General features: G+C 42.8%; 1 protein-coding gene across 1 annotated transcript; it reads left to right on the top strand.

Moving 5' to 3' along the window:
- Positions 1-623: 623 nt before the first annotated feature.
- On the top strand, positions 624-26,881 carry XPNPEP1 (X-prolyl aminopeptidase 1; the record flags this gene model as incomplete). The annotated part of the gene is made up of 19 exons (XM_079536105.1): positions 624-740; positions 6,049-6,112; positions 7,693-7,797; positions 8,044-8,136; positions 9,043-9,186; positions 9,567-9,662; positions 11,907-11,988; positions 12,953-13,163; positions 16,079-16,168; positions 17,257-17,307; positions 18,478-18,536; positions 19,194-19,271; positions 19,805-19,876; positions 21,551-21,611; positions 22,451-22,520; positions 23,672-23,845; positions 24,688-24,764; positions 25,428-25,526; positions 26,548-26,881. 19 exons carry the CDS (start codon positions 624-626, stop codon positions 26,674-26,676), a joined length of 1,872 nt encoding a protein of 623 aa, XP_079392231.1. The 3' UTR covers positions 26,677-26,881.
- Positions 26,882-27,385: the final 504 nt, after the last annotated feature.

Here is a 27,385-nt window from a genome sequence, read left to right as displayed (position 1 = left end):
GAACAGATTTCTTCTATCTGAGTTGATCTGATCCCCAGTCCAATATGAAATCCTGGACTATAGTGACAGTTTTAAAAACTGCTTTCTTAAGTGGTCCTTTTCTGAGTCCCCAAAATGCATGGCCTGCTCTCCCAGCAGTGTGTGCTCCTGTGGCATGTAAGTCACAGTATTTCTACCCCCAGAGTGAAAAGACTGTAAGTTTCTTCCTGTGTGTGGGGTTACTTCTGATATGTGGGGATTTGGGACCTTCAGCATCATGTGCTATTCCTTGGCTGTCACAGGGCTCCTCAAGCTGTTAGGTGTATCTGTGCTGTTAGGCTTGCCAAGCTTAACACACATGCCACCCCTTCATGGCACCAGCAACCCTATCTTTCACCAGATTGTAAAGAGCCTTAATAGGGCAGACCAGGTTTTGACTTGCTGGGCTCTGACTGAACTCTCATTTTCAAGAGATGTGAGTAAAGTTGACAACATGGCAGAAAGAGGTGATGCTGGCACTATTGTCCTCAAAGGGAGTTTCTGGAGTTTTTAGTGGTTATTGCCTCCAGCCATGTGTGTGAGTGTCCTGAAATGGCTGAAGAAGCCCTGAGGTTTTGTGCTTTGTTTTAGTTTCAGGTGGGAAGATGAGTCCAAAAATTACAACAGAACTGCTGAAGCAGTTGCGGCAGGTCATGAAGAGTCCTAGGTATGTCCAGGAGCCTGTGCAAGCCTACATAGTGCCCTCCGGAGATGCTCACCAGGTATGGATGGATGAATTATGGGAATGATTTTACTTTTTCTTGCCAGGGATAACAAAAATCATCCTTCGTTCACTAACTCTCATGTTTCTAGAGTAACAGCCTGAGTAACCTGAGAACCATTGTTTTGGAAAACGTTTCTGGAATCTATTCAAGAGACTGAAGTTTTTATGTTCTTGTAACAAATCAGCCTGGATATTCCACCAGCAATTTCTCATCATATTGTCTCCGGGGAGAAAAGAGAGCTTGCCAGAGCACTTACTGTCCCCATCCTGACTGGTGGAAAGTATGGATTTATGTGAGGAGGAAAAAGCATTATCTGGGCTTTAGTTTCCCCGTTAGCACCTCCTGAGTAAAACATTCTCTTATATCTGGTGGTTGAGAACTTTCCCTTTGCTAGATCCAGTTCTTGCTGGAATTTGCTGCTTTATGATAAAGCTCTTCAGATCCTATGCAGAGAGCCTTGGGAGAGGCAGGAAAAGAGGATGTCACAATGACACTTTCCTTTGGAGTCTGATCTGCATCCGACAGTTCTGTGTGCTAAAGACAAGAGGAGTGGCTCAACATGGGAACCCGTGGTGGCAGCTGTTTCGTGTGCTGCTTCCACTGTTTTTCTTGATTTGTGTAGTTCATGACATTATTTTTAAATTATTGACCTGCTTTTTACCTCCCCAGCCTGTTTGTTTGCTTGTCTTACTCATATCTGCTCTGTTTGGAGACCTAAGAACAGCTAAGGCCTTTTTTTCCTCCTCAGCCTTTTCAGGAAACAAAAGACCTGAAGCTTTTCTGGCTCACATCCAAAGCTCTCTTTTACCCTAGGGTGTACTAGAGTAAAATGCAACTCAGTCAGAACCTTTGCCCTCGACTTGGCACTGAGGTGTGCTGGGTCCAGACTTGCCTGTGCCCTGGGAGCGTATGTGCAGCATCATGTTTCCTATTATGGAGACCAAACTTGGGCAGGTAGAGGGGAGGCGCTTTCTGCAGCTGCTATTGTCTGCTACATTCCTGCCTCAAGCTGCCTCTGTCCATATATAACTCTGGTATCATTTCACTAGATGTTAAGTGCTGTCATGTGAGTTGAAGAATGTGACCCTCAGGACTTCTGGGTTTTTCTGTTGCTCTCTTTTTCCTTGACAGAATGCAGTTAAGTAGAGAACCCCATGTTGCTATTTCCTGCTAGGCAAGTTGATCAGGTTTCTTTGGAGAATGAATCTATCTAAATGGAAATGATTACTAAAAGCTGCTGATTTTGGTGCCTCTTGACTGGCTAGTGCAGGATTCTGTCTGTCTGTGAGGTTTGGGAATTGCTGCAGATTTAAGCATAGGCGGAAACCTGGTAATCCCAAAATAGCCTTACTGATTCCAGATATCTTGTGATGAGCTGAGATTTGCAGCTTTTGTGTGTTCCAAGCAAGTCTTTGTTTCCTGTATGCAAATAGGAACTTTACAGGCTGTGACTCAGAAGACTGTGGCTCGATGATACCTGAGCTTGACACTTTTCCTCCCTGTAGCCTGAGTTACTTCCTGCCTTTGCCTCTCTCAGCTGTTGTTGATGCTACCTGGGGATCCATATCAACAAAGAGGGATTTCCCTCCTGTGGTATTGACACTGGTTTTAGACCAGGGGAAACATTCCCTTTTTGGTTTCCAATTCCTGAATTGGACTGATGCTACAAATTGCTGATTAACTTTTCTTAGTAACCACTGTCACTGGGAATATTTGGACTTTTGTAATGCTTTTAATACTGGTTTTCCAGCCAATGCCAAAAGGCTTAGGCTATATTGCTGCCTGGAGGCTTGCCACCAGCTCTTTCCTCTGGTTTCCATGCTTAATTGTGTGAGGAGATAAAGGACCTGCAGAGCTTCTCACACACAGCTGGCTCTATTTCTGGCTTACCCAAGGCTTTTAATACTTTGGGTTTGTGGCTTTTGTAGCCAGCAGTTAATTTTGGCTCCTCTGATTTTTTTTTTTTTGAAATTTTGGTGCTGCTATTAAGTTAGAAGGAGGTGTTTCCTTGGAAGTTTGGATAGTCCAAAGGCTGTTAAGAAAGAAGAGCCAAAAGTGGGCTGAAGTACAAAAAATCCTGCTTGCTTTTGTGAGTATTGTGCTTGAATTGTCAAAGGAGTGTGAAGGGATGAAATGCTGTGCTTTTGGGAGTGAGGTACTTATTTTCTTTGTGGCTCTGCTAAGAAAACTTGTCTAAGCTTTTGGGGGTGTTGCAGTTGTAAATGCAGTATCCATTTTTATGTTGAATTATCTAATTGACGTTGAATCTGGAGTCTATCCTGTGAGGATATTCAGAGATTGGAGGAACTTCCTCCTTAATGGGAGAGAATAATGTTTATATTGAAGCTTGGACTTTGAGCTAGTCACAGCTAACCTGGGTCTGGCTTCCACACCTCAGGTTTTGACTCAGTGAAAACAAATTTGGTCACATCTGGCTGATCTTCCAGATCAAGGAGGTACCTACCCAGCTCAGGTCACTGTGTTTGGATTGACAGAGATGCAATCTTCCGCTCCTCTAAAATACGTGTTCTTAGCTGAGGAATCAGCAGAGCTATAAAGCAAAAGAGGATATGGCTTGTGCACAGGTTGTACTGACCTGTTCCAGATCTTACTGATGCAGTTAGGCTTTTGGCAGTAAATACTGAGCTCCCTCCAAGCACACAGCAGGTTGTGTTCTTTAATGGCATTGGTGTGGTAGCACTAAGGCCAGTGAACTGCAGTTTTCATTGCTATTCTTGGTTGACATTAGAATGCCCTGAGCAGAATAAGTTTTTAGATGTTAAGAACAGCCATGCAGACTGGTGATAAGCACCACTCGTTTCTTTAGGTTCTTCCTGGCTTGGTTGAGGGCCTCTTTGATGCAGCCCCCATTTTGTCTGCACATTTGGGACTGACAGGCATGGGGGAGAGCAGCCACAAAAAGCCTGAGAAAGTCCAGGTTGAAGGCCATGGGAGCTGCAAGACAAGCCCCAGGGAAATACCTTGCTGTGGCCTGTACTTTGTGTGGCATACGCAGGTGTTCCCCTTGTAATTTTAGCTTGTGCAAAGTACGGGCTCATCTTTGCACAGTGGGGGTTGCTGCATGGAACAGAACAGGTGGGAGTGCAGGAATTCAAACTGACAGATGAATGAATCCTCTTCCCCTCCAGATCCCTCATAAGCCCTCCTGAACCCTGTCCACTTCATTGTAAACTCTTAAAACTCTCTGGGTTTGTGTGTGAATGACACAGCGTGAGATGTCTCCCATTCAATCAAGTCTTTTTTAGTTTAAACAACTTGTAGCAGATCTAAAACTGATAGACAAACAAAACAGCCTGTAGGCTCTCTGCTGTGGTGGTTAAGAGAAAAGGAAGATAAATCACTGGTCTGTTTTTAGAAATCCTTACGATATGATGCACATTGGGAAATGTCCAACATTTCATGCAGGTGTTGGACCCTTGGGGAGTTGATACCCCAGCTGAGGAGTTGTAGAGGTGCACAGGGTGAATGGTTGTTAGGAAACTTTGAAATGAAAGGTTATTCTCCAGTCCAGCATCACCCTGTTCTGCTGCTGGGAGATGGGTGCCTACAGGAACTGGCATTTGGCTGTCTTCCTGGAACGGCTTTGTCCTCTGCCTACTGATGTCTCCCTTGTTCTTTTGAGGAGAGTTAGTGGTGCACTGGTTGGGTTGCCTCATCACCTAGAAGTGCATGGAGGGCATCATCCCAGCCTGAGGGATGTTGTGGACCTTCTCATCCCTGCAGCTGCTGTGTGTGTGACAGCCTGCTGGGGGCTGAACAGGAAGAGGCACAGGGAGTGGGACTGCTGCAGAGCTGGAGGCAGTTGTAGTTTGATACCTGCCCTATTTCTTCCTATTAGTGGTCAGATAAAATAGGGGATTTCTTGTGTGTAATCCCAGGGTTCTTGTTGGGCTGTCAAGAGCAAAAACTTGCTCAGCCAGATCCTCTTTTGGGCCGTGGGTTTTGCTTTTCTAAGACTCCATTACAGCAGGTTAGTGGAGACTGGTGATAACTCCTCCTAGGAGAGGAGAGACATGGCTGTTCTGGAAGGGTTTTGATGTTGGAGTGATTGGAGACCGAAATCAAATACTGGCTGCTAGTGATTGAGGAAAACTGCAATTTGTGCTTCTCACTTCTGCGCTTTTGAATCCTCTCTTTTCTTTAGGAGAACAGTGAAGAGGAGCAGATTTGAAGGGAGTATTATCTTATGAGCAGATGATTTAAAAATAGTCATATCCAGAGACCAAGAAATGCAATATCTATCATAGCAGGAGCTAAAACCTCCTGAGAATTGGGCTGTGGTTTCTCAGCTCATTTCCCAAAGTGTTTGTCTCCCCACAGCTGGGGAGAGAGCAGCTTTCTGGGCTCAGGAGCCCACTTTGGTTTCAGACCATTTGTAAGGTACAAATCCAGGGTTTTTGCAATTTGAACATGAGTGCTGTCAGCCTGGATTAAGCTGATTTGCTGAGTTGTGCTAGTTAGTGAACAGGCCTGCTCAGCATTTCTGACCTCCGAACTTGCCAGAATGGAATCCCATACAAATGATGTGTGGCCATTTCAAGGTACCTTTCTGTGACTGGCAGGTATCTGCGTGTTCTCAGACTCTTCATAATGCTGCCAGTAAAAGTGCCTGCAGAAGTGTGTTTGTGATGGGCTTGGGTTTCTCTCTTACCCACCAAGCCTTAGTTTCTGGTGTAGATGGGGTTTGAGTAGGTAGGGTAGAAGTGAGAGGTTCGGCATCTTATTTTTGTAAGGTCCAAAGGGCTTAGGGTTTTCATAGTTTAATCACATAGATGTTTTTGTGGGGAAAAAAAAAGTCTTAAAGGAATTTTGTTAAATTCTAGTGAGGGGACTTCATTGAAGATAGTGAATTTTGCAGATTTTATGTGCTGATTACTATGGTCTCAAGATCAAGGGACGCTTCTGGTTTCTCTTCCTTTCACATTGCAGCTTCAAAGGCAGCATTTGTTTGTTGCCTAAAGGGGAGGCTGAGTGTGAAGTAAACATCTGCAAACTCTGAAGCACTTCAGTGTTTACAGACATTTATGGGAGAAAAGTACTGCAGCTTAAAAACCACCAACAAAAAAAAATGCGCTAAAGCCCCCAAACCAGTTGGATGTAAATACAGTATAATCACAGATGATTAAACGTTCTGGTGGAGTAGAGCTCAGGCTTTTTTAACTAATTTCTTTCTGTGGCGCCCTTTAGGGGGGGAAAAAAAAAAGCTTATCAGAGTATTTTGTCATCAGCTGATTTATTTTTTTCCGTGTTGCTATAAATAATTTCTGCCTCTTTTGTTTTCCAGAGCGAGTACATTGCACCCTGTGATTGCAGACGGGCATTCATCTCTGGCTTTGATGGCTCTGCAGGTACTTTTCCAGAACTTGGTTTCTTGCTAATCTACAGAATTCCCCTGTAAAGAAATAGTCCCATTCATGGCATAGAGGCACAGTGGAAAAGGAAACCTATCCAGCTTGTTTGCATGGTCTCCTCTCACTTCAGCATCTGCAGAATAATGTCTTGGCTGCCCACTGGAATTATGTAATATCAGTGCAATAACAAGTTTTCAGAAAATGTTTGACCCCTGAATGAACCTCTCACAAAGTAAAATCCTGTTAACTCTTTAATGTGGTGCTCACAGCCTATGTTCGTTTCTTTTGATGAGAAGGCAGCAAGAACAGATTTTTACATTGCCCTTTAGGGTTGGGTGAGTAGTAGATGGATTTTAGCTAGCCCTCTTGTTTAAACAAGAACAGGGCCAAAATGTTGTATTTGGAAACTGAGCGCTGTGGAAAAGTTTACTTATCTTGCTGAGACAGGATGTTTTCTTGGCTCTAGGATAGGTCTATGTCAAGAGACCTAGTTTTTACCCTAGATGTACCCTATGTTACTTTCTTTGCTGTGTGATTTTTGGAAAGTCACTTTAATCTGTTTAGGTGTTTTTTTTCCCAGTTGTAAATTGGCTTAATTAGTATTGCTGCCTATGTGTTTGGAGAGTCCGTGTATCAGTTCCTGTGTACTACTCAGGGACCTCATTTGGAAGCTTGTAAATTCAGGGCTGCAGGCAGATGCTAATGGATAATCCTGTGTTAATTTCATGCCTTCCCTATGGCCTCTTCTTAACCTTTCTCTCTATTTTGGGCCCTTGTTATGTACTTGGAAGGTCTGTGTTTCCAGCCTAGCTTGCAGCAAATGAGTGAAGTACTACCCAGGAGTTCACCTTTTAAACTCACTTGATGGAAAACACTTCTGTTTCATACATTTTCACGCTGAAGCATCTTGAAAGGGGGGTTTCGGAAGGCAGAGGTTAGTAAGAAGACAAAAAAATTGTATTTGGAGACACTACTCTGCTAATCTGGGCTTCAGTTCCTGTCTGTCTGCATCCCTCCATCTGGAGTTAGTGAAAAAGGACAAATACTGAAACCAGCAGAATTTTCTGTTCGTTGTTGCTGTTCAACCATCTCTGCTAAAGCTGTCTTGTTTGGGAAAGGGATACAGCTGACATCTGAAAGTGATACCTGCTTCTGCTAGCCCAGTAACACCTTTTTCTTGTGAGTTACCAGAGCACAGCTTCCTCCCTGTAAGAAGATGGAATGGTGTTGGGATGCACAGTACATGTTAGTGTGACAACAGGCAGGTGGAAATCACATTCTCTGTTATAGAAGATTAGGAAAGCCTCATTTACCCAGTTGCACTGGATGAGATATGCCTAAGTTGAATGTATCTGAGGCAGTTCATTAAGCTGTATAGCTGGATGTACTGTCTGTGGTAGGATTTTGAAGGCCATAGTGTAGGGGAAGAGGTGAATGTGAAACAGGACTATGAACAGTGAGCCAAGTTGCTTTTAAGGGGGATTTAGGCTCTTTTCAAACACGCTCACTACTGTCTGTGTCTTTGCACAGTGGCTTCTGACCTCTAAATACCCTCATGTTTCTGCCTTCCTACCTAGGTACTGCCATCGTAACTGAGCAGCACGCAGCCATGTGGACAGATGGACGCTACTTCCTGCAGGCAGCAAATCAAATGGATAGCAACTGGACACTCATGAAAATGGGTATGTGGGAGGGTGGGAACAGAGAACAAGTGCAGGCTGATTGAGCACTTTGTCCATGGTACAGCATGGGCTGTAGGGGTACCCCATCACACGAGGTGTCTTAGGTATGCTGTCAGATCCTGCTCCTGCCTTAGGGTCCTGTGACTCTTCTTGCCCGCTGACATGCATTAAGAAGTCTGGACTAGACTTTTTGGGTAGTGTGATGCCTTATTTGAACCTCTTTTTTTTTTTTTTTAATCAATGAAGGTCTGAAAGATACACCAACTCAGGAAGACTGGCTGGTGAGCGTCCTCCCAGAAGGCTCGAAGGTGGGAGTGGACCCTTTCATAATTCCAGCTGGTTGGTTTTACTTCATTTCATAACTGGGCCAGGCAGTTAATTTTGCTTCCTTGTTTCTCTGGCTAAGCTGTTCTGTTGCTGCTGATGATACACAGCTTAATTTTGCTGTGTTTCAGCTTAAATGAGGTGGTGGTGAGTTAAACCATTATGCAAAATAGGTTGGATTTTGGTTTTAGGCATGTATTGTGAGAGCTTTGCAGCAGTGCATTGGCTGCATAACTCTGGATTTACGATGGACTTAGAGTAACCTTATTTGCAAAGCAGCGTCCCAGTCCACCTCCTTTCCTCTGTGCTTGTCACAGGCACTTCAGCACAAAGAGGCTTGCATTGGCCAACATACAAGCCAGAACACCAAAGCAGAACTCACTCTGCTCCTTTTGCTTGGTGATTTCAGCATCTCTGCAGTTTTCTCTGTAGGAAACACATTTGTGGAGAGGTGCCAATTGTATCAGATGAACAAGTATTTGTATATTCATGCTTCAGAACATGCAGTCCAGTTGAAAGTTCACAGGGAAGATCTTTCCTTGGTTCAGATGAGCAGAGAATCAGACCCATGGCAGTGTCTCTCAGCTAGCTTAGATCTAACATGATTCTGCACAGGAGTAGAGGAGATGGTTATATTGTTCTCTGAGGTGGCTTCTTATGGTGTCTTCTGTCTCCCAGCTTAGCAGTTCTTCAGCAGTAGCATGAAACTCCTGGGCTGCAAGGTTCTCTATCTGCTTCTGACTGCATTTGTGAAACTGAAATTAAAATAGTTTTTCTTTTGCCTTTTATGGGAAAGGGAGGAAGGGGAGCCTAGAAAGAAAGGAGACCCAGATTCCCAAGTTCGCTCGCAGTTAATGGGACTGTTGTTCAACTGGTATGCATTCTTTGAAACAAACCTCTTAAGTCTTTTCCCTTTGGTAGACCAGTGGAAGAGGATGTCCAAAGTCTTGAGAAGTGCTGGCCACGATCTTGTACCTGTCAAAGAAAACTTGATTGATACAATCTGGACAGACCGTCCTCAGCGGCCCTGCAAGCCTCTCATCATGCTAGACCTGAGTTACACAGGTGAGAAACTTCACTGCCGATAGGCGGACTATTTTTACTGCCCTGTCTCCCTTTGGTTTTGTCTTACAAAATAGTGAGAAAAACTCTACTGGAACAGAGTATGATCCACTGTAGTTAGGTTGAGAAAGTGGTCGGACTAATGACTCTTGTCCTTGAAAGTTCATATGACCGTTTGCTAGAAGCTGGATAACTTCTAAACAAATATATTGATGTCTGGAGAGAGCAAGTTGTTTGAGATAGTTTGTATCAGGTTATGAGGCAGGACTGAAGAGCGCAGGCAAAAGTGTGCTTTGAATATCTCCAGAATCCCATGCATTTGTGTTTCTGTCCTTATCTCCAGTAAAGTTGGTGACTGTAACCTTTCACACTGTGTTTTGCAGGGGTCAGCTGGAGAGATAAAATTGTAGCCCTCCGTTCAAAAATGGCTGAGAGGAAAGTCCTATGGTTTGTAGTAACAGCGCTGGATGAAGTAGCATGTAAGTCTTTGCCTTTTCCTTTTGTGTTCTTCCTATTAAATTCCCTCCGTCTTAGAAAGGAAGAACCCTAACAGAGTGAGAGGCATTCATGTCAGCCAGTGTGTTTGGAAGAGGTTAACTTGTATCAAGTGTAGTTAAGAAACGAGGTTATAAATGATGAATCTGTACTTTTGTGCATTGCCTTTTTACACTAGTATAACTCCTGAGTACATTTTTGGCCTAGGAAATGCAAGCAAATCACCAACTTTGAGTAACAGCCTGGGAGAAGGGAAGGTTGTAAGGTTGTAATATAAGCCTGAGGCAGCCTGAAAAACAAACAAACAAACAAAAAAAAAAACCCACCAAAACCTGTGAGATTTTCTGACTGCAAAATATCTTCATGCTGCCTCATCCTATGGGAAAACGAAGGCAGTTTCTGCTCTGGGGGCTGTGCTACAAACAAAGCAGTGCAACATGTGGCTTTGTTTACGTAAAGCAGGGGTGGGGTTCACAGTCATCTTTCTGATCTTCACAAATTTTTACATTGATCTCTACCTCTCCAGAGTTTAGCAAATGCTTTGGTTAAAGTGAATGTCAGAGGTCAACCTTTGTTTGCAGATCACTTCAGCTCAGTATCCAAGGGTCCTGTTAGAAGGTCCCCTCTGTGTTTGAGACCCCAGGTTAACTACGTCTCTACATCGTGGCTCCCAGCCCCAAACATAGGAAGGGTGCATGTCCAGAAACCGCAGTGATTTCCCTGTGACTCTTGTTACTGGATTTGTGCATCCCAGCGTGCAGACTGATGTAGTGGGAAGATAGTCTTGGCAGGATGTGTGGTGCTAATGTATGTATTTTATGTCTAATCTGACAAAGTAAAAATAAAAATGGCATGTTCCTAGTTCCAGTACTGAAAACACAAAGTCACTGTCACTAGGAGAAGCCGGCATGTGGAGGTCTGTAGGCTCTCCTGGATCTGGGACGCTGAGCACAGGGCTTGTTTAATGAAAGAAATACTTACAGGAGTGGTGAATATGACTCCTCTCTGGGGATTCCTATGTGAGCAGAGATTGTCCGTCTCACCTTTTCAGGTGCATCTCCAATTAAATTATTGATAAATTGATGCCCTGAGGTGGTTTCAGATTAAATAACTTCAGCAAAGCTAAGCTTGGTTATGAATCAAAAGTTTTTAAGATGGACCAAAGGAGGTCATGAGAGAAACTTACTGCCACATGCCTAGTTAATTTCTTGTCCTAAGCTCAGGGAGGAATGGAAAGGTCTCTTTAATTTTATTTAATTCAATTTCCTGTATTAAACTCCAGACGAGTTTCTGGAGACAAAGAGATGGCTACAAAGAAGTCTATTGCCTCCTTACTGCATTGGGAATCGGCTGAGCAAGGAAGTTTTTACCCTTACAGTAAAGGGTTCTTTGTGGCTCTTTCCTGCTTTCAAGTGACCCGCTCCTTCCCTGGGGAGAACCTAACTCTATTTTTACTTTCATGGCAGAATTTGCACAGTTCAATGAATGCAGTCCGGGTTGTGATTTAGGACATGCTGGTTTTTTTTTTTCCCAGCTGTCCTGCTGGCTGGTCTTATTGCCTTGAGTAACTCATTTCAGCTAATTGGATATCCTGGGGTTTTTATTTGACCCTAAAATCGGAAGTTTGGAAATGCTGAACATCTCCTTCCACTCCTGGCTTTGTATGCTGTTGTGAGGAACCTTTGTTGGAAAAAAACATGAAGACTGCAGTTTCATTCTGAGATACTGGAAGCCAAAATAAGAGGCCAAAAAAAGAGGCATTTTTGGTATCGCTTATTGTTTCCCTCCTTCCTCTAGTATCAAAAGAAGAATTGGAATGAAATAATATATCCTGTTTTAACTTTGAACTTTTCTGGCAGTTGGGAAATGAGCTCTTACCACACTGCACAGACAAGAAAGGACAAATAATACAGTTTTTTGGTTGTTTTTTTACACTTCCATAACTTTTTTTTTTTTCCCCTGTACCTGCTTTGTTCTCAGCCAGCCCTCCTTTAGAAGTTAAAACCTAGTTTTCTTGCTGGATTATGGTGTTTAAACTGCAGTTCTGGTGCCATCTCCTGGCAAAACCTTGGGATTGCCAGAAAAACAGTAGGATGTGGGGACAGCTGGCTGTGAGCTGAACCCATGGCCTGCACTCATGACGACTCATTGCTTGACTGCATTTTGGTTTTCTTCAATGCTGCAAGAGATGAACCAGGACTGTGATTCTTGGCATTCTTATTTTCCAGGGCTTTTCAACCTCCGAGGCTCTGATGTTGAGTACAATCCTGTGTTTTTTGCATACGCCGTCATAGGAATGAACACAATCAGGTGCTTGTATTCCCCTCTTCTGTTCCCCAGGATGCATTTTTCTCTGAGAGATCTGTTTCAACAAAGCTTTCGTCTTTTTAAAACACCTGCGCTCCGATGCTTTAATGTTGCTTCTGAACCCTTTTGTCTTTGATATTAGTTAATTTTCTTCCACTGATCTGAGCTAGAGAGTTAGCCAAGTGCTCTGCTGTGCTCCTCAGCACTTTGGCTGACTTTCTGGGTGACTTTGGGCAGGACAGCTGATCCCTCTGTGTCACCCTGGGGCCCTGGGTGAAAAGCAGGTAAGAGTGAATACTAGCCTGGGTATTGGAAGACTTCTCTCTAGTGCCATGGATGAGTTGCTTCAAAGCTTCTGAGACTACATAGTGAAGTTCAGGGCTGGTTTATGACAGAAGGCTTCTTTCCTGTGGCTGCACCATAAAATGAGCTTCTGCAAGCACAGGTGTTTTAGAATCATGACCAAGCTGCTAGATAGATGCATTTGGAGTAAAACCTTTGTTGATTGATACAGGCTGTGTGTGAAGGGTGAGCTGAACTTTCCAGGTCAGTGAAAACAGAAAACAGTACAGTACTTAAAGCAACAGTAGACTTTCCATTTTGAGATGTTACCCTTAAAAATGAGGGAATAGCCATTATATACTTTGTTTCTCTCTCTTGCTTGAAGCATATTGATGGCATTCAGCCATTTTGAATGTCATACAAACAAAAGTGCTGTCAGCTCCTTCTCAGCAGGGTGATACATCGTAATTTCAAAGCAGAATTTCAGCTGCATGAAGGCCATTGGATAAAACAATAGAGAGCAGAGTGTAAGGCATAGTTGATAAACTCCCGTCTCCTGAAATGTCACCAAAACAGCATGGTTTCTTCCCTACCTTCCCTACCAGCTAGATTAGCTGCTGTCAGATGTGGTCCTACCTCTCTGCTCTGATTTTTTTTTTTTTTTTTTTTTTTTTTTTTTCCTCAGGCTCTTCATTGATGGTGACCGGATGATGGACCCGGCTGTGAGGGAGCATTTACAGCTTGACAGTATGCTGGAACCAGAATTTAAAATCCAAGTGATGCCATATGGATCTATTCTGACGGAACTGCAGGCTGTTGGTGGAGGCCTCTCGCCCAAGGAGAAAGTGTGGCTCAGTGACAAATCCAGCTATGCTCTAACTGAGGCCATTCCCAAGGTGTGTGGCTCTTGCAAAGGAAAAAGGCTTTTCTACTGTATGTTCGGTGTGGTCAGGAATGGTGTTAACGAGGGGCAACTGGCCTCAGCTTCCCCTCTGCAAAGGGTGCTGCAGGCTGGAGTGGAAGGCATCCAGCCATACTGAGGTATTGAGACGTTGTTTAATCCTGGGGGTGCTCTTGATGGTGCTGCCCTTCCAACTCACTAAGCTGATTTACCCAAAGAATTGTCAGCTTAAGATAAGACAAGTACAGTGAGGGAGGGGAGGGAAAGGGAGAGCAGGGTGAACTCGGGTCAGTGTGCCTATAGCTGGAGCATCAGCATTATGTGAACCAGCAGTATGAGGTGGGAATTGAAGCAGGAAAGTTGGGCTGGACTTTTGAGAGGAAGCACTGGCTTGGTCTGAGTGTCTGAAGGTGGTTCCTCTTATATCCTCAAGCCACTGAAATAAGTGGGGCGATGTATGATGTCTTGTCACTCTGCCCCTCCTGTCTTTGATACAAGAGTTGTTGTAGCAAAGACCCTTGTGAGTACACAGATAACTTGGAGCTGCTGGTTGTCCGCGAAGCGAGCACATCTGTTGAGGGACAGTTGTACCATCTAAATAACTTTAGCACAGCTCTGTGTGCTGTATCTTACCCTTGTACTTGAACCTGGCTGTCTGGGAGTCCTGCGTTTCAACCTGGAAGTCATGAAAGCAGATGCTCAAGTTAGGACAGAACAGCAGCTATAGATTGATAAGTCAGATTGCATGTGTATTCATCTCTCGTTTACTATAGATCACATTGTCTCTGGACCATCATCCAGTTTACATCAGCACGTACTAAAAAAATATTGTGAAAAAATACACTATACAGCAGTATGGCTAGGAATCAGGGATGAGTGGGTATTTTCCAGATGTTGCCTTGGAAGACCAGACCCACAAAACAGAATCTGTGTTCATGTTGAGTTACTAAACAATCCAAGCTTACTACTTTAGAATTGCACATTTGTTTAAAAAACAAGCATAACCAAACCACAAGGCATGGTACATAAGCAAGACAGGCATATTTTACCTTTGCTTAGGGTTAAATTCTCTGACACCATCAATCCATTTCTAGGTGCAAGTAGCATCTGAATACAGAGTACTGACATTTTGCCCACTGCCTTTTGTTGAGGTTAGATTTTTGTTGAGCATAGATTTGGTGAAGCATCCAGGATAAATCGTTGTTAACCTCTTGTCTTCAGATTAGAGAACCTCTTGTTGTATTGTAGTTGGTGTCAATAGAATAGCCCCACTTTGGGTAAGTTGCTGTAGCTGATTCATACAGGGTATCCCTATGGACAAGTACAGCAGGTCTGGCCTAGATTAAGGAATGGGCCATAGGTCCCTTTCTCAGTGCAAACAGCCATTGCAGTGCTGGATGCCCTCTGTATATGTGGGGAGAGGCCCTGCCTCAAGGAGCTCTATGCTGTAGAGCATAGGAACTGAGGAACTGAAATATCTTGATTAAAAACACCTCAGAAAGCACTGACAGAGATGGAGATTTCCCAGTTCCTCGTGCTGGGTGTTTTTCACTAGTTCTACACCACTTCATAACAGCTGAGCAGCTGATCTGGTGTGCTTTGAAGAACCTCGGTGCTCTAAGTCCCTTTGCTGCCTGTTTCCACCAAAGCCAAATATTGACATTGGCAAAAATCCAGTTTGTTATTAAACACAGATCTGCAAACCCTTTACGGGTTTGCCTACAACTACATGTAAATATGCTTTTTCACAGAAGATTAATAGAACCTGCTGGTATCTGTAAAAGACAAGTTGATCTAATACAAAATCTAGCTGTTGGAAAATCTTGTCCTTGCTCTGAGAGAATTTTGCCATGGCTTCTTTGATACTTCAGTTTCTGTCTAAAGTAGCGCGACTCTCCTGCTAAAAGAATGTAAGAGTTTGGAAACTGCAAATTTGGTCTTTGCTGAGGGTCTGCTGGACCTTCCCTATAGATTTGAGTGGTGTTTATTTGTATGCTGGTGTACTGAGAGCATGAAAACAGTGTGTTGCTTGGGCTTTGCTTGCATAGGTGTTTTGATCCTCCTCGTAGGGGCATAACAGAGGACTGTAGAGCAAAAGACTTCACTTTTGTTCCATCCTTTGATATTGACTGTGGTAAAACTTTGATAAGGAACTTCAATGAATTTCTGAAGATATGCAGAGAACCAGCCAAGCATTCAAACCTAAGGGTAGCTGGTGTTTGGGGAAGCACGCAGTGGAAGGGGATCAGTTACTAGTTCTTGATACACAGGAAAGCTTTGTCTCAAACCAGTGACATAAGCTTCTTTCAGAAGAGGATAGTATGTAAAGCTCAGCTTTGTAAAGTCTTTTCGTGGTTTTTGGGCTATTGAAGTATCTGTCAGAGCTGATGATCATTAGAAGTACTGGTACTCTCTGCTGCAAGAGCCAGACCCTTAAGGGGCTCTCCATGTTCAACTCCAGCTCTCAGTACCTGGGCTGGCTACCCTTTGCTCCCTGATGCTAGCAGTAAGATAACACGTCAGGGTGGCTATTGAGATCTGTTTTCATAGCTGAAATTCCCCCTGAGTCCCTGGGATTGGTCTTTCTCCCTGGCTGTCTCTGGTTCTTTAGGGTACAGCATTAACAGGAAAGCCATAGCTCAGATATTCATACGATATTTAGCATATCCAGTCTTGATCCTGCTTCATGACATGCTGTTAACCCTTCAGTTCCCTGGATTACCCTGATGGTTGATTTTTCCTTTAGTCAGGAGATGTTCCTGCTCTTTATTCCTCAGTATGCCATCAGTATCTCAGTGCTGAAGGTTGAGAAAGACTGCCAAAGTATGAATTGCAGCCAGGCTGAGTTATTAAACCTGTAGGATTACATAGTCTGACTAATCCACAAGTAATCCTGTCCTTCTGCTGCAGGCTTACCGGTACCTCACCCCATATACCCCCATCTGCATTGCAAAAGCTGTGAAGAATGCATTGGAAACAGAAGGCATGAGAAGAGCGCATGTAAGTGAAGCCTTGAGAGTCTCCTTGCACATGGCAGGAGGTTTGTTCTATCTTCAGGGGAAGAAATGGTATTTTCCTTTCAATTTTAGCGTTTGGGATTAAAGAGTAAGTACTAATTTGGATAGCAGAGTAAAAAAGGTTGCCTACTGCTGTTGAAACACATCTTTTTTGGTTAGAGTTCCCTCGGAGCGGAGAGCAGGATTTTAATTGCACAAGGAGCCAACCTTGCTCTGTTGGAAGACCATGCAGACTTGAAGTGTTTAGAATCTGAGCCCTCAAAGGGATGTTTTTTCTCTGCTGATAGTTCTATTGCTGGTCTCACTGAAATCTTAAAATTTTTACCACTTGAATAAACATGGCTTAAAGAGCATAGAACAGTTATTGACACATGGTGCAAATACAGGCCAAGATTGTCAAAAGCAGCTAATATCCTTAGAGCGCTCTGTTTTTGCATCACCATTGTGACACTCTGGAAATGAGTCCGATTTCCCAGGATGTTTCACATTTTCAAGCAAAGAAGCTGCCTGCAAAACAAGTTCACAGTGGAGCTGAAATTCTCTGGTGTTTATTTTGTGTTAGTTTTAAAGCAGAAGTTTTCACAACAGAAGAAATGTGCCAGTGAAAGCAGAGCTGACAGTTCTGGGGTTTTCTCATATTGCTGTTTTCTTGTGATCTGCTAGCTGTTATTTCAGTGTTTGTTTTAATAAGGAAAAAAAGCACTGAGCAGAGAAGGGCATGTTCCCCTGTTGCATGGCCAGATGTGTTGCATGGTTACCTCTGATGAGCTGAAATGCTTAAAAGACACTTGAAAATCATACAGCCGTGTTTGCTGAGTACTTGGTAATTCTTCAGAGTAAGATGCATCCTAGCTGAAAACCTGTATTAACATTTATGTATTTGTCCTCATATGTTTCCAATACTTTCAGTAATTAAAAGAGCCAGAAGTTGGGAAGACCAGGTTACTTCTTAGTTTGTATTTCTGAAATTTGCAGGTTGAATTGCTTCGTCAAGAGCAGTATTTGTACTGAGGCTTGATATTTTTTTTTTCTTCTTCACAATTCCATTTTCATGTGCTTATTTGAACACAGATTAAAGATGCTGTTGCCCTGTGTGAGCTCTTTAACTGGTTGGAGAAGGAGGTGTGTATTACTGTTGTTATTATTATTTTTAAGTTGGAAACATTATTGCTAAGTAAAATTCTCCATTAGCGTAGACTAATTGTAACATTCTTTATAATGCCTTTGATACAAGTGGGGAAATAAGTGGGGTTTCTTCTCTTTGGTTTGGGGAATTTCAATTATGCTTCTATCTAAGGCTGAATAAGTTTTGTTGAAAACATATTCCTGTTTATTTTACAAAGACCAAAACCAGAGCAGGTGAGGAGTGATATGAATACGCTTAATGTAGTGGTGATCACTATCTTGTGCTGGTTTAGTAGTGCAAAGCATAAAATAATCTCTGTTTTGGTGCAATACTATGCAGGTATTCCAGTGATTGTCAGCACTGACTGGCAGCATGGACAGATTTGGTATTTAAGAGTGGAGAGGCGCAGTCATGGCATGTACAGTAAAAATGAAATAAAGTGAGATTACTCATTTGTCTCAAGACTGAGTAAAAAGTACATAGTGAAGATACAGAGTTCCAGATGTTACATAGTAACTTGTAAAGCTGCACTGCTGGTATGCTCCTGCTTGTCTGCATCCGTTGAATTCACCTATGGAAATGATTTGGTGCCTTCCAGACTGTGCCTTTTCATATCTCAGTGCTTCATGAAACCTGTTCCAAGGGCTGTGAGACCTCTCCCTTGTCCTCCTTTGCCTGTTCTATCCATGGGAGGTTGATTCAGTTGCTCACAGATTTCGATTTATCACATGCTTAATGTAAAATCTAACATCCTTTGTTTTTCTTGCAACTGCTTCCATCTCTAGATTAGAAGCATAAAATTTCTGCTAATACCATATTCTGTTGAAATGGATGAGACTGTTTAAACTTTCTGTAACTTGTATTTGAAGAGATGTTGCCTTGTGAGTTGTTACTTTGTGCGTATCTCAGAGAAATCAATACTGCACTAAGTGGTCCCTGGGCAGGGTTCAGCAGTCATGCCCTGAGCAGCTTCCTGCTTCTCACATGCCACATACAATACTGCTGGGTTTGTGTTTGTAGTTACTGAGGAATGAGGACAGAAAACCTGGGAACAGGCCACTTTGAGCTTGGGTTTCATAATGCTCAGAGGGGGTCCTGCTGCTGAAGCATGCAGCATTTTCTTTGCTTGTTGGTGTACTAATTCAACCTGAATCTTTGTCCACTAGGTTCCAAAGGGAACAGTGACAGAAATAATTGCTGCAGACAAAGCAGAGGAATTTCGCAGGTAAAAAGTAAATCCCCTGTTTTATTTTCGTGAGGGCAGTTTTTTCCTTTATTACTATTTTATTCTGTAGAAATCCAGCTCACTTGCAGGTATGTTTCACCTGAGGACAAACCATAACTCCAGCATTTCTTGAACATTTGAAAGAGTTGGGGGAAGAATTGGGTCTCTTAGAAGGTCCGAGTCCCAGCCCAGTGGATCCTCTCTGATTTCCTTTTGAGATAGCAATGAGGTGTGCTGCAGGTTATAACACTCGAGTATAAGACTATTGCTTTGTTACCACAGAGGAGCTCATGTAAGCATTTGATTTAATTCTCTCCTGATGGAAAATTAGTATTGAGAGATACTGTAGTGTATATCTAACAGGATCTCTAGAAATGCCTGGAAGTAAGTAAAAAGAAGAAACTGCTGAGGACATCTCTTCCCTGGGTAGTATGAGTGGTAACCTTACATGTAAGAAAAGGATAGAGGTGGAAAACCTTTCCATGTTGTTGAAAGGATAGGATTGGGATGTGCATGGTTTCCCTACCGAAGTGTTTCTTGCCCAGGCAGCTAACTTGGCTAAGAGGATGGCTGAGATGGAGTGCCCCATCCTCAGTTTCACTTCATCTTTTGTATTCCTCTTGCATGTGCTGTTGTGATCACCATCTTTTCTTTCAGCCAACAGAAAGACTTTGTTGAATTGAGTTTTGCTACTATATCGAGCACTGGTCCAAATGGAGCCATCATTCACTACAAGTAAGAGAAACACTGCTGCTTCTTTCATCCATCAGCAAACATAGTTGGAGTGAGTTGTCTAGCTTCTTAGTGGAGTCACAACAGGGTACTCCAGGGAGGTGTAGTCACTGTTTGCCATCTTATTTTATTCCACCAGAGCTTCCATGCATACTAACTAAAGATCTCTTCCTGCTGGCAGCATGCATGTGTTATGATGCTGATCTGCTCAGGGTCCATGGAAAAAGGCTTTTTTGTGGGTAGAAGTCTGAGAAGGACAAATATGAAGTGCAAACTGTTCTTCAGTACGTCCAGGAACAGATGTTGAAGGCTTTGCTGGAAGCAAGAAACCTATTCTCTGTACTTCAGTGCTATTTGTTGTAGAAAATAAACTCCTTAGTATGATCTCTGGCTTACTACATGTTAGATTTCCATAATTGCCACAAAAAATCAGAACTGGTGCATCCAAGTGAGCACCTGGTAAGGCTTCTGGGTTGTAGATATGAGCTGGAGGCCTTAAAACTGTGGACCAAACAACTTTGTGTTTAACTGAACAGGCCAGTTCCTGAGACCAACAGGACGCTGTCTGTCAACGAGATCTACCTGCTGGACTCAGGAGCACAGTACAAGTGAGTGGGATGAATGGGACAGAACCCCTGTTTTCTCCTCCTAGTGACTGCCCTGCAGAGTCAGCTTGCAGTTGCTCTGGCAAGCATGGTGATGTGTAATTTTGACTGCAGTGCCATTTTGCAGGGATCCTGCTTATTGTATCCCATGTGAAGGAAGATTGTGGGATTCCGAGTGTAGCCAGGAGCATCAGTCAGTGGGTGATTGAGTCAGAAGGCACTGGAGCTAGTTTCTGGGCTGCTGACTGGGGCTTCTCTGAGTCCTTTTGTCAGTGTGATTGTAGCTGTGCTTTAGCTGGTGGGGCATGTTTCTGTTTGTTGCAGCTCTGCTCACTGATGATCATGTTAGTGTTGTGGGGAGCTGGAAGGAAGTCTGGCTATCCAGGTTTAGCCTTTGGCTGCCCACACAGCAGCCTGCACAGCTAAGTAAGGCACTTACCCTACCAGAATGTGGGCAGAAGGTAATGATTTGGTTGATATTGAGGTCAGAACAAGGTGGGGCAAAGGAGCAGGATAGCACTGCCCTGTGGCAGTTTTTGCCTTTCCAGAGAGAGGCTCAGGTGCAAAGTTTCTGCCACTTGGGTGTCAGGTATGTTTTTGGGCAGGTGTCATGTCTTTTGATGCACTCTCTGCTCTTTTGGCAGTGGCCTCAGTTCTCTGCAGCTGCTTATTGTGAAGCTCAGACTCCACAGATAATGAAGGAAGTAGTGTTTTCAACCAGTGTAAATGTATGAGAAGTGGTTTGTTCAGAGATGCAGGATAGACCTGGCTGTTCCTCTGAGAGCTGTGCCTTTTTGTTTTGTCAGTCAGGAAGAGCTTTGAAAATGAACAATGCAGACATCCTTTGATAAGGCTTTTACAATGAGATCTTTACCCCACCCCTCTGATGGCCTAATTAGCAATTTCCTTGGTGCCACTATGAAAAGCAAGTCTTTGAAAAGAATGTAAGCTGGACATCAATGACACTCAGCAGAGCATTGTGACAGGGATGCTCAGCTTGTCACCACTGAGAAGTTAAACTGTGAGTTCTTTGTGTCTATGGCCTGTATGTGCTGGGAAGAGTGTTGATACAGGAGTGAGTGTTTCAAAGGTAACTCATTATTTCGAGAGCCTCTGTGTTTGACAGCAGGCTCAAAATAATATCTGCATAAGGAACTTTCTGAATGTTTCAGACTAAATCCTATCCAAATGATGGATAATTTCTAGTAGCATGTTTCTGAGGATGAAAAGGACACTAAACCTGCTTACACATCCTTCTTCTGAGCTGTTAGCTGTAATTTGGACATAAACATATATCTTCAAGCTGCTAATGAATCAATTTTCATACAATAGAATAAATTTGGCCTTCTCTATTGTGTACAAGTGGGCAGGTAACAGCTAAACAGTTGAACCCCAAATTCACTTGATTTTTATGAGCAGCCTAGATTCTGATTTGAGAAGAATTTTGAGATCCTTATATTTGAAAGAGAATGTGCGTTTTCAGGAATTTTTGGGATTAGGATCTTTTATACAATCAGTTTTATGTAGCACAGAGCAGATAACTTTACCCAGTGGTTAGACTGGTTGTTTTTCTGCGGTATGACTGTTATTTTGTTTGTTTTTTCAATGCATTTTCACTTTGATCTTTCTTTTTTTCTCCTATTCTTTTCTTCCTGGATCTTTGTTTGCCTCTGGAAGAGATGGTACAACAGATGTGACCAGAACGATGCATTTTGGCACACCGTCAGCCTATGAAAAAGTAAGTTACCATCTCAGCGTGTTCTGCAATTTGACCCTTATTTTAGATACTTAATCATAATGATGGCTTAAATTTAGTGATGTGCCTTATTGCTATGCTGTCTAAGGGATCTATCAAGTACTATGTCTTTAATAATGAAAGTGACAACGTTTTGATTAAGACTGAAGAGGAAGCTGTCAGACTTGAACTTTTTGAATATAAAGTGTTTAGAGAATGACACTGTTTTTTATCTCAAAATATACACCTCTGATTTACTAAATAGCATGTCTTCTCTACAAGGTAATAAAATGAGTGGGCTGAAGATACACATTACTGATTTGCCCAACATGGGGTACTACAGGAGTTTAATTTAGCTTAAACCTCAGTGTCTAATGTAGAGCTGCATTAGTAGTTTGTGTCTACTGTACTGTGTCAAAAATACTCTGAGACTGATCTGAGGAGGTCCACATTAGAAATTCAGCAATATAATTTTCTTTATTTTAAATTGTTTCTTTAATTAACACCCAATTATTGTAGTTTGCTCAGTGATGAAAATAGGATATGCTTAGGAAGTGAAGCTCCTAGCCACAAAGAAAATCAGTCATGTAGGTCAGGTGAATCCTGCTGCTAAACTTGCAGTCCGAGTCTGTGGCACTGTCCATATTGACTGAGGAAGATCTTCAGAGAAATTTAAACTCTTTTCTGCTTGTGCTTTGCTTTTGCACTGCATTGCCATAGGAGGAAATGAGCAGGTCTTTCCACATCCTTTGCATTTTGCTACCAGATGCTTCCTTTCTGTTCTGGGGAAGGGCAATGTTTTGTCTCTCCCTTTTTATTTACAGTATACATTTCTTTGGCAGGAATGCTTCACCTATGTCCTGAAGGGACACATAGCTGTGAGTGCAGCCATTTTCCCAAATGGAACCAAAGGTAAGTTGATGAGTTGGAGTGCTTGACCATGATGGTGACTTCTGGAGAACCATTAAGTGATGTGAAAGCAGCATTATGATTGATAGGTCCTGATGTGTTAGGCAGATGTTGGTGTAACTGTCTGTGTCTGTTTCCATCACAGTATGTTGGATTCTGGATTATTGATTTCCCCTTCTTTTAGCAGCCACCAGTGATGAAAATTTAGAGAGAGAAATCTGAAGGGTATTCTGAGTGCTTTGTTTCTAGGGTGACAGTGATGTTCCTCAGTGACTGGCACTCCTAGCACATCTGTGGCCTTTTTGTGCTCTGAGATTGTCTTTATGCTTTTATTCTAAGACTTATCAAAGTGATAGGTCACTTTCCAGTTCAAAAAGACTAATTTTCTTCCAGTTAATGTGGAATCTCTTTCATCAGTGAATAGTGTGGCAGAAAAACACATAGAGGAGCTGATTTGATTTTGTGCAGGAGAGCATGTGATATACGTTCACTGCTGGTGAATGCTGCAAGCTCTTTTCTCTCTAGTCAGAAGCTTGACATTAGCATGCCTCTTTGTAGGGTGGCTTCTAGTTCACATTCTTATGTATGTGAGGAAAAAGCATCTGGCTGCTGGTATGCGAAACTCCAACTGAAATGAGCAGTACAGGGAGTGTCAGCACTTGCACATGATTGATGTTTGCATGCAGGCAACAGAAATCCCCTGCATTCTGGTTGAAAATGCCTGAAGTGATGGAATCCAGGCAAGAGGTTTGGCTGGTTAATTCACCAAGTAGAATTGCCAGGTCTTCCACACGAAGTTCTCTTCGTGTAGCTGCCTGAATTCTTTGTGGGCCATTTAACTGCTAGACTCTTTCTTGAAAACCCAAGTAAAGCAAGCAGCAGTGTGCAACGTTTTGCAGGCTGTATTCTGAAGAGCTGTGCAACTTGAATGGGAGAGGGGTTCTTTCAATGAGGATGAGTTTGAATGGCAGACTTCTGCTCTGTAACTTCTGACAAACCAATGACTTTTGTTTTTCCCCTTTTAAAAATTTTGTTTTCTTTGTGCATTTTCCAGGTTTGAACCCTCTGTGATTATCAGTCTGTGAGGAAGCCTGACTTGAGCCTGAGTTGATCAAGTTTTCTTTCCATGTGTGTCTCTTCCCCTTGGCCTGCAGGTCACCTTCTAGATTCCTTTGCCCGTTCTGCCTTGTGGGACTGTGGTTTGGATTACCTGCATGGGACAGGACATGGAGTTGGCTCTTTCCTAAATGTACATGAAGGTCCTTGCGGCATTAGCTACAAAACCTTTGCAGATGAGCCCTTGGAGGCTGGCATGATCGTCTCTGATGGTATTTAACATTGACAATTCTTTCTGGCTATTGAGGGAGGGACCAAGATCTTAAGATGCAGGGAGAATAACTCAGTGGTGAAGGGAGGATGTGATTGTAAGCTCTGGACCTGCCTCCTCAGTTTGTTACTTTGTCACTTAAGCTTTCTGTGTAAAGACACTATGATTTTAGCTGTCACCATAAAGCATCTTTTCAGTTGAGTTCTGCAGACCTGCTTCCTTGTTTGTAAAGTGCAAACCTCAGCAGATCTGTGCTGCTGACCATAGTAGTTTTGGCACGCTGCCTCCCATTCTGCAGTGGAAGAGCTGGCTACAGAACATGGTGAACATGAGATTTTTCAGGAGCTATGCTATGGGTAATTTGAAATAGTTAATACATGCCTTATTTTTCCAGTAAGAAATAAACAACCTTGTGGGTTTTACTAAAAGACTTGCATTCCTTCAGGACTGCCAAGTCTTTCAGGGAGTCAGGAGAGAACTCTAAAATAACCTCAGGAAAGGGGGTTTCCTATTGGCCTTTTATAAAGAGATGAAGGCTTACAGAGTTTCTGGTACTTGGAACATGTACTTGGTGCTCTCTCTTGACTTGAAAGGAAACTCTCTGAGCTTGAGGGCTGTCTGTCTGGTTTCTCCTCTCTTTGAGAACTTCTGCTGTCACCTTGCTCGGGGCTTCTGTGCAGATTAAGTAGAGTCAGAAATTTGTTTGCCTCTCTGGGTGCCTGATGTCAAGATTGTTTAGCAACCTCAGTGAACTAAAGCTATGAAGGGGAAGTTTTGCCATAGGGAATAAGCACTTTCATAGTGTAGTTGTGTGTCTTGGTTAATTACTGTCTGTTTCTACAGAGCCTGGGTACTATGAGGATGGGTCCTTCGGGATCCGAATAGAAAATGTTGTCCTTGTGATCCCTGCTGAAACCAAGGTGAATAACCTGCACAAGTTGTACCTTTCTTCGTGACTCAGTGTCATAAAACTTGAGGTGGGACAGTGCTGTGGACAATTAGTCCTACTCAAGACTGCTGTTCACCAAAACCCTGCTTTGGTGAAGACTGTTTCTAAGTCTCCTCTGTTAATGGAGATACAGAAGACAGTTCTGCTTCAGCGGAGTTTCCATGGGTTAACATACGTATTTGAGAGTTGTTCTAAAATGTTTTCTGTCTGGGTATCAATGACCAGAACCTTCTTTAATGCAGCCACTTGGATTTATTCCTGTAGCGTTAGTTGATGTCAGGTCAGTCCCCCTGGCAGTAGAACCAAAACCACAGATAGATTTTGACATAATAATTTCAGGTCTGGTTGGGATATGCTTTTAGAAGTGCCAGATTGGAAGTTACTGTATGGTCATCAAGTCCTGTACAGTTGTGACTTGGACATGCTCTTTAGAAAGTGACTGTTGAAAGAAATGACTAAGATTTATATGGAGATTATCTCTTTGATATATGAGGAAAAAGTTTTGGTAAGTTGCTACCTTCTTATCTGAATGATATGAGGATGTTTTTCTATTGGTCAGTGATGATATGAGCTGAACAGCATGATCTTGCTAGAGCAATTTCTAAAAATTTGCAACTTCATTTGTCTTTTACAGTACAACTTCAAAAACAGAGGAAGCCTAACTTTTGAACCCTTAACACTGGTTCCAATTCAGACAAAAATGATTGATGTTAGCTTGCTGACACAAAAAGAGGTAAGTGAAAAGAGCAGGTTTCCACTGTTTTCTATGCACTAGAACTGTGTTGTTCTAATTACATGAACCATTGTCCTCTGTTCTAGTTGGAAGATTCAGAGAGTGATTTTGAAGAACCTGACTTCATTTTCAACTTGATCCAGTTGTGGGTGGCTGGGTGGAATAGATGACTTCAGAATTCTTATCTGAATTATTCTGTGATGAAGGCAGCGAGGGCCTTCCAGTGATGCTTTAATACTGTATTTGCTGTTCTCATGTGTTGTCTTTTTCGGCTCCTGCATTCATTTTCAGACTCTGGTGCTGTCTCCCCAGAGACTTACACTAATTACTGCCCTGTGTTGCTGTCTGTATCTGATCATGATCTATCCCATTCAGCAGTGCCACATTTTGCAGTGCATATGGCCTCTGGGTAGACATCAGTCATACTTGCTCAGCAGCATTTATTTCCTAAATAGCTTTATACCATAGCTTTCTCTTTAGTTTCCCATTACCTTCACCTTGGTGTGTTTCATGCTGATTCTTATCATACTGTTCATTTTTCTTCAGCTTATCCTGCTACTCTGAATGATAATTCCATTTTGTGTTTCCTTTATCTGAAGAGGACTATGAACAGTGCCAAGATTTACCTTAAGGTTACCTGTTGAGATCAATAGGGCAACTTGTATCTCAGCAGTGCATTGTTCAGAATTACAAATGTGCAAAGCTTTTAATTAGACTGTGCCAAGGTAGCTATTCTGACTTGTTGGAGGCAGTGATTTGCAGATTTTATTTGAACAGTCATTTGAACTGAACTTTAGCACCTCTGAAAGCCCAGGACTGATTGTTTCAGTTCCTTCTCTCATCAAATCTACAAGTCACCAGAATGCATTGGGGGTCTGTCTGTGGGACAGGATGTCATCCCAGCCTCACAGCCCAGTCCCAAAGGGCACAATGCCCTACTAATGTCTTTGCCTTTATAGCTGTGTACAGCCACCAGCTATTCTGTGTTTGTACTGAATGTTGTATCCCTCCTTTTCTCTAGTGTAACTGGGTGAATGACTATCATCAAAAGTGCCGGGAAGTAATTGGAGCAGAACTGGAGAGGCAGGGTCGACATGAAGCTCTTCGATGGCTCATCCGGGAGACAGAGCCTCTAATCAGAGTTCAGTAGCACCGTGGTTGTCTTTGGTACGTGGAACATCAGGACTGCTGTGTGTCACAGCAATCTACATCTTCTTGGCCTTTGACACCACTGGGAGAAAGTTCTTCAGTAAACCTTTGGAAATCAGGAGGGGGATTTTGTTCAGTGTTTTTCTCCTTCCCATCGCGTGCGGGTAATGGAGGGAAAGAAGGGTTACCGACTCAACATTTTTTTTGAGAGGGAGGGGAAGGTTGAGAATAGAAAGCAAATAAAATACGCAAGCATGTTGCTTTTAAAATGGAGGATCTTGAAATAATGGTTGTAAGAGATAATACTGGAATATTTTATATGGTCTGTTTTTTTTTTTCACTGTGAAAACTCAGTATTTTTACATACTTGGGTTCCAGTTGCTAAGATTCTACCCACACAGCAGGACTGATTACTGAATAAAAGTTTCCAACCTGTTATTCACTTTACCTTCTCTTGCAGTCAGTGATGCGTTGAGTTTGACAGCCTGAAGAAGGGCAAGAACCAGAAAATTCCACCCTAATGTGTGTATCCAGCTCAGACAGTGAAGAAATACACATAGAGCTTCCTTGTGCTAGGAACAGGGCAGTTGTTATGAAAAGGCCTGACAGGAGCTGTCAGTTCTGTCTATGCTTTGTGACAGATCGTGGAAGGGATTTGGTGATGCAGAGGGTTGTGCCTGTGGAGCTCTCAGGCCAGTACTTCTGTCTAT

This window comes from Tetrao urogallus, assembly GCF_951394365.1.
Source record: "Tetrao urogallus genome assembly, chromosome: 5".
Lineage (NCBI taxonomy): Eukaryota > Metazoa > Chordata > Aves > Galliformes > Phasianidae > Tetrao > Tetrao urogallus.
Note: the sequence above shows the minus strand (reverse complement) of the source record. Positions and strands in the feature narration are given on the sequence as shown.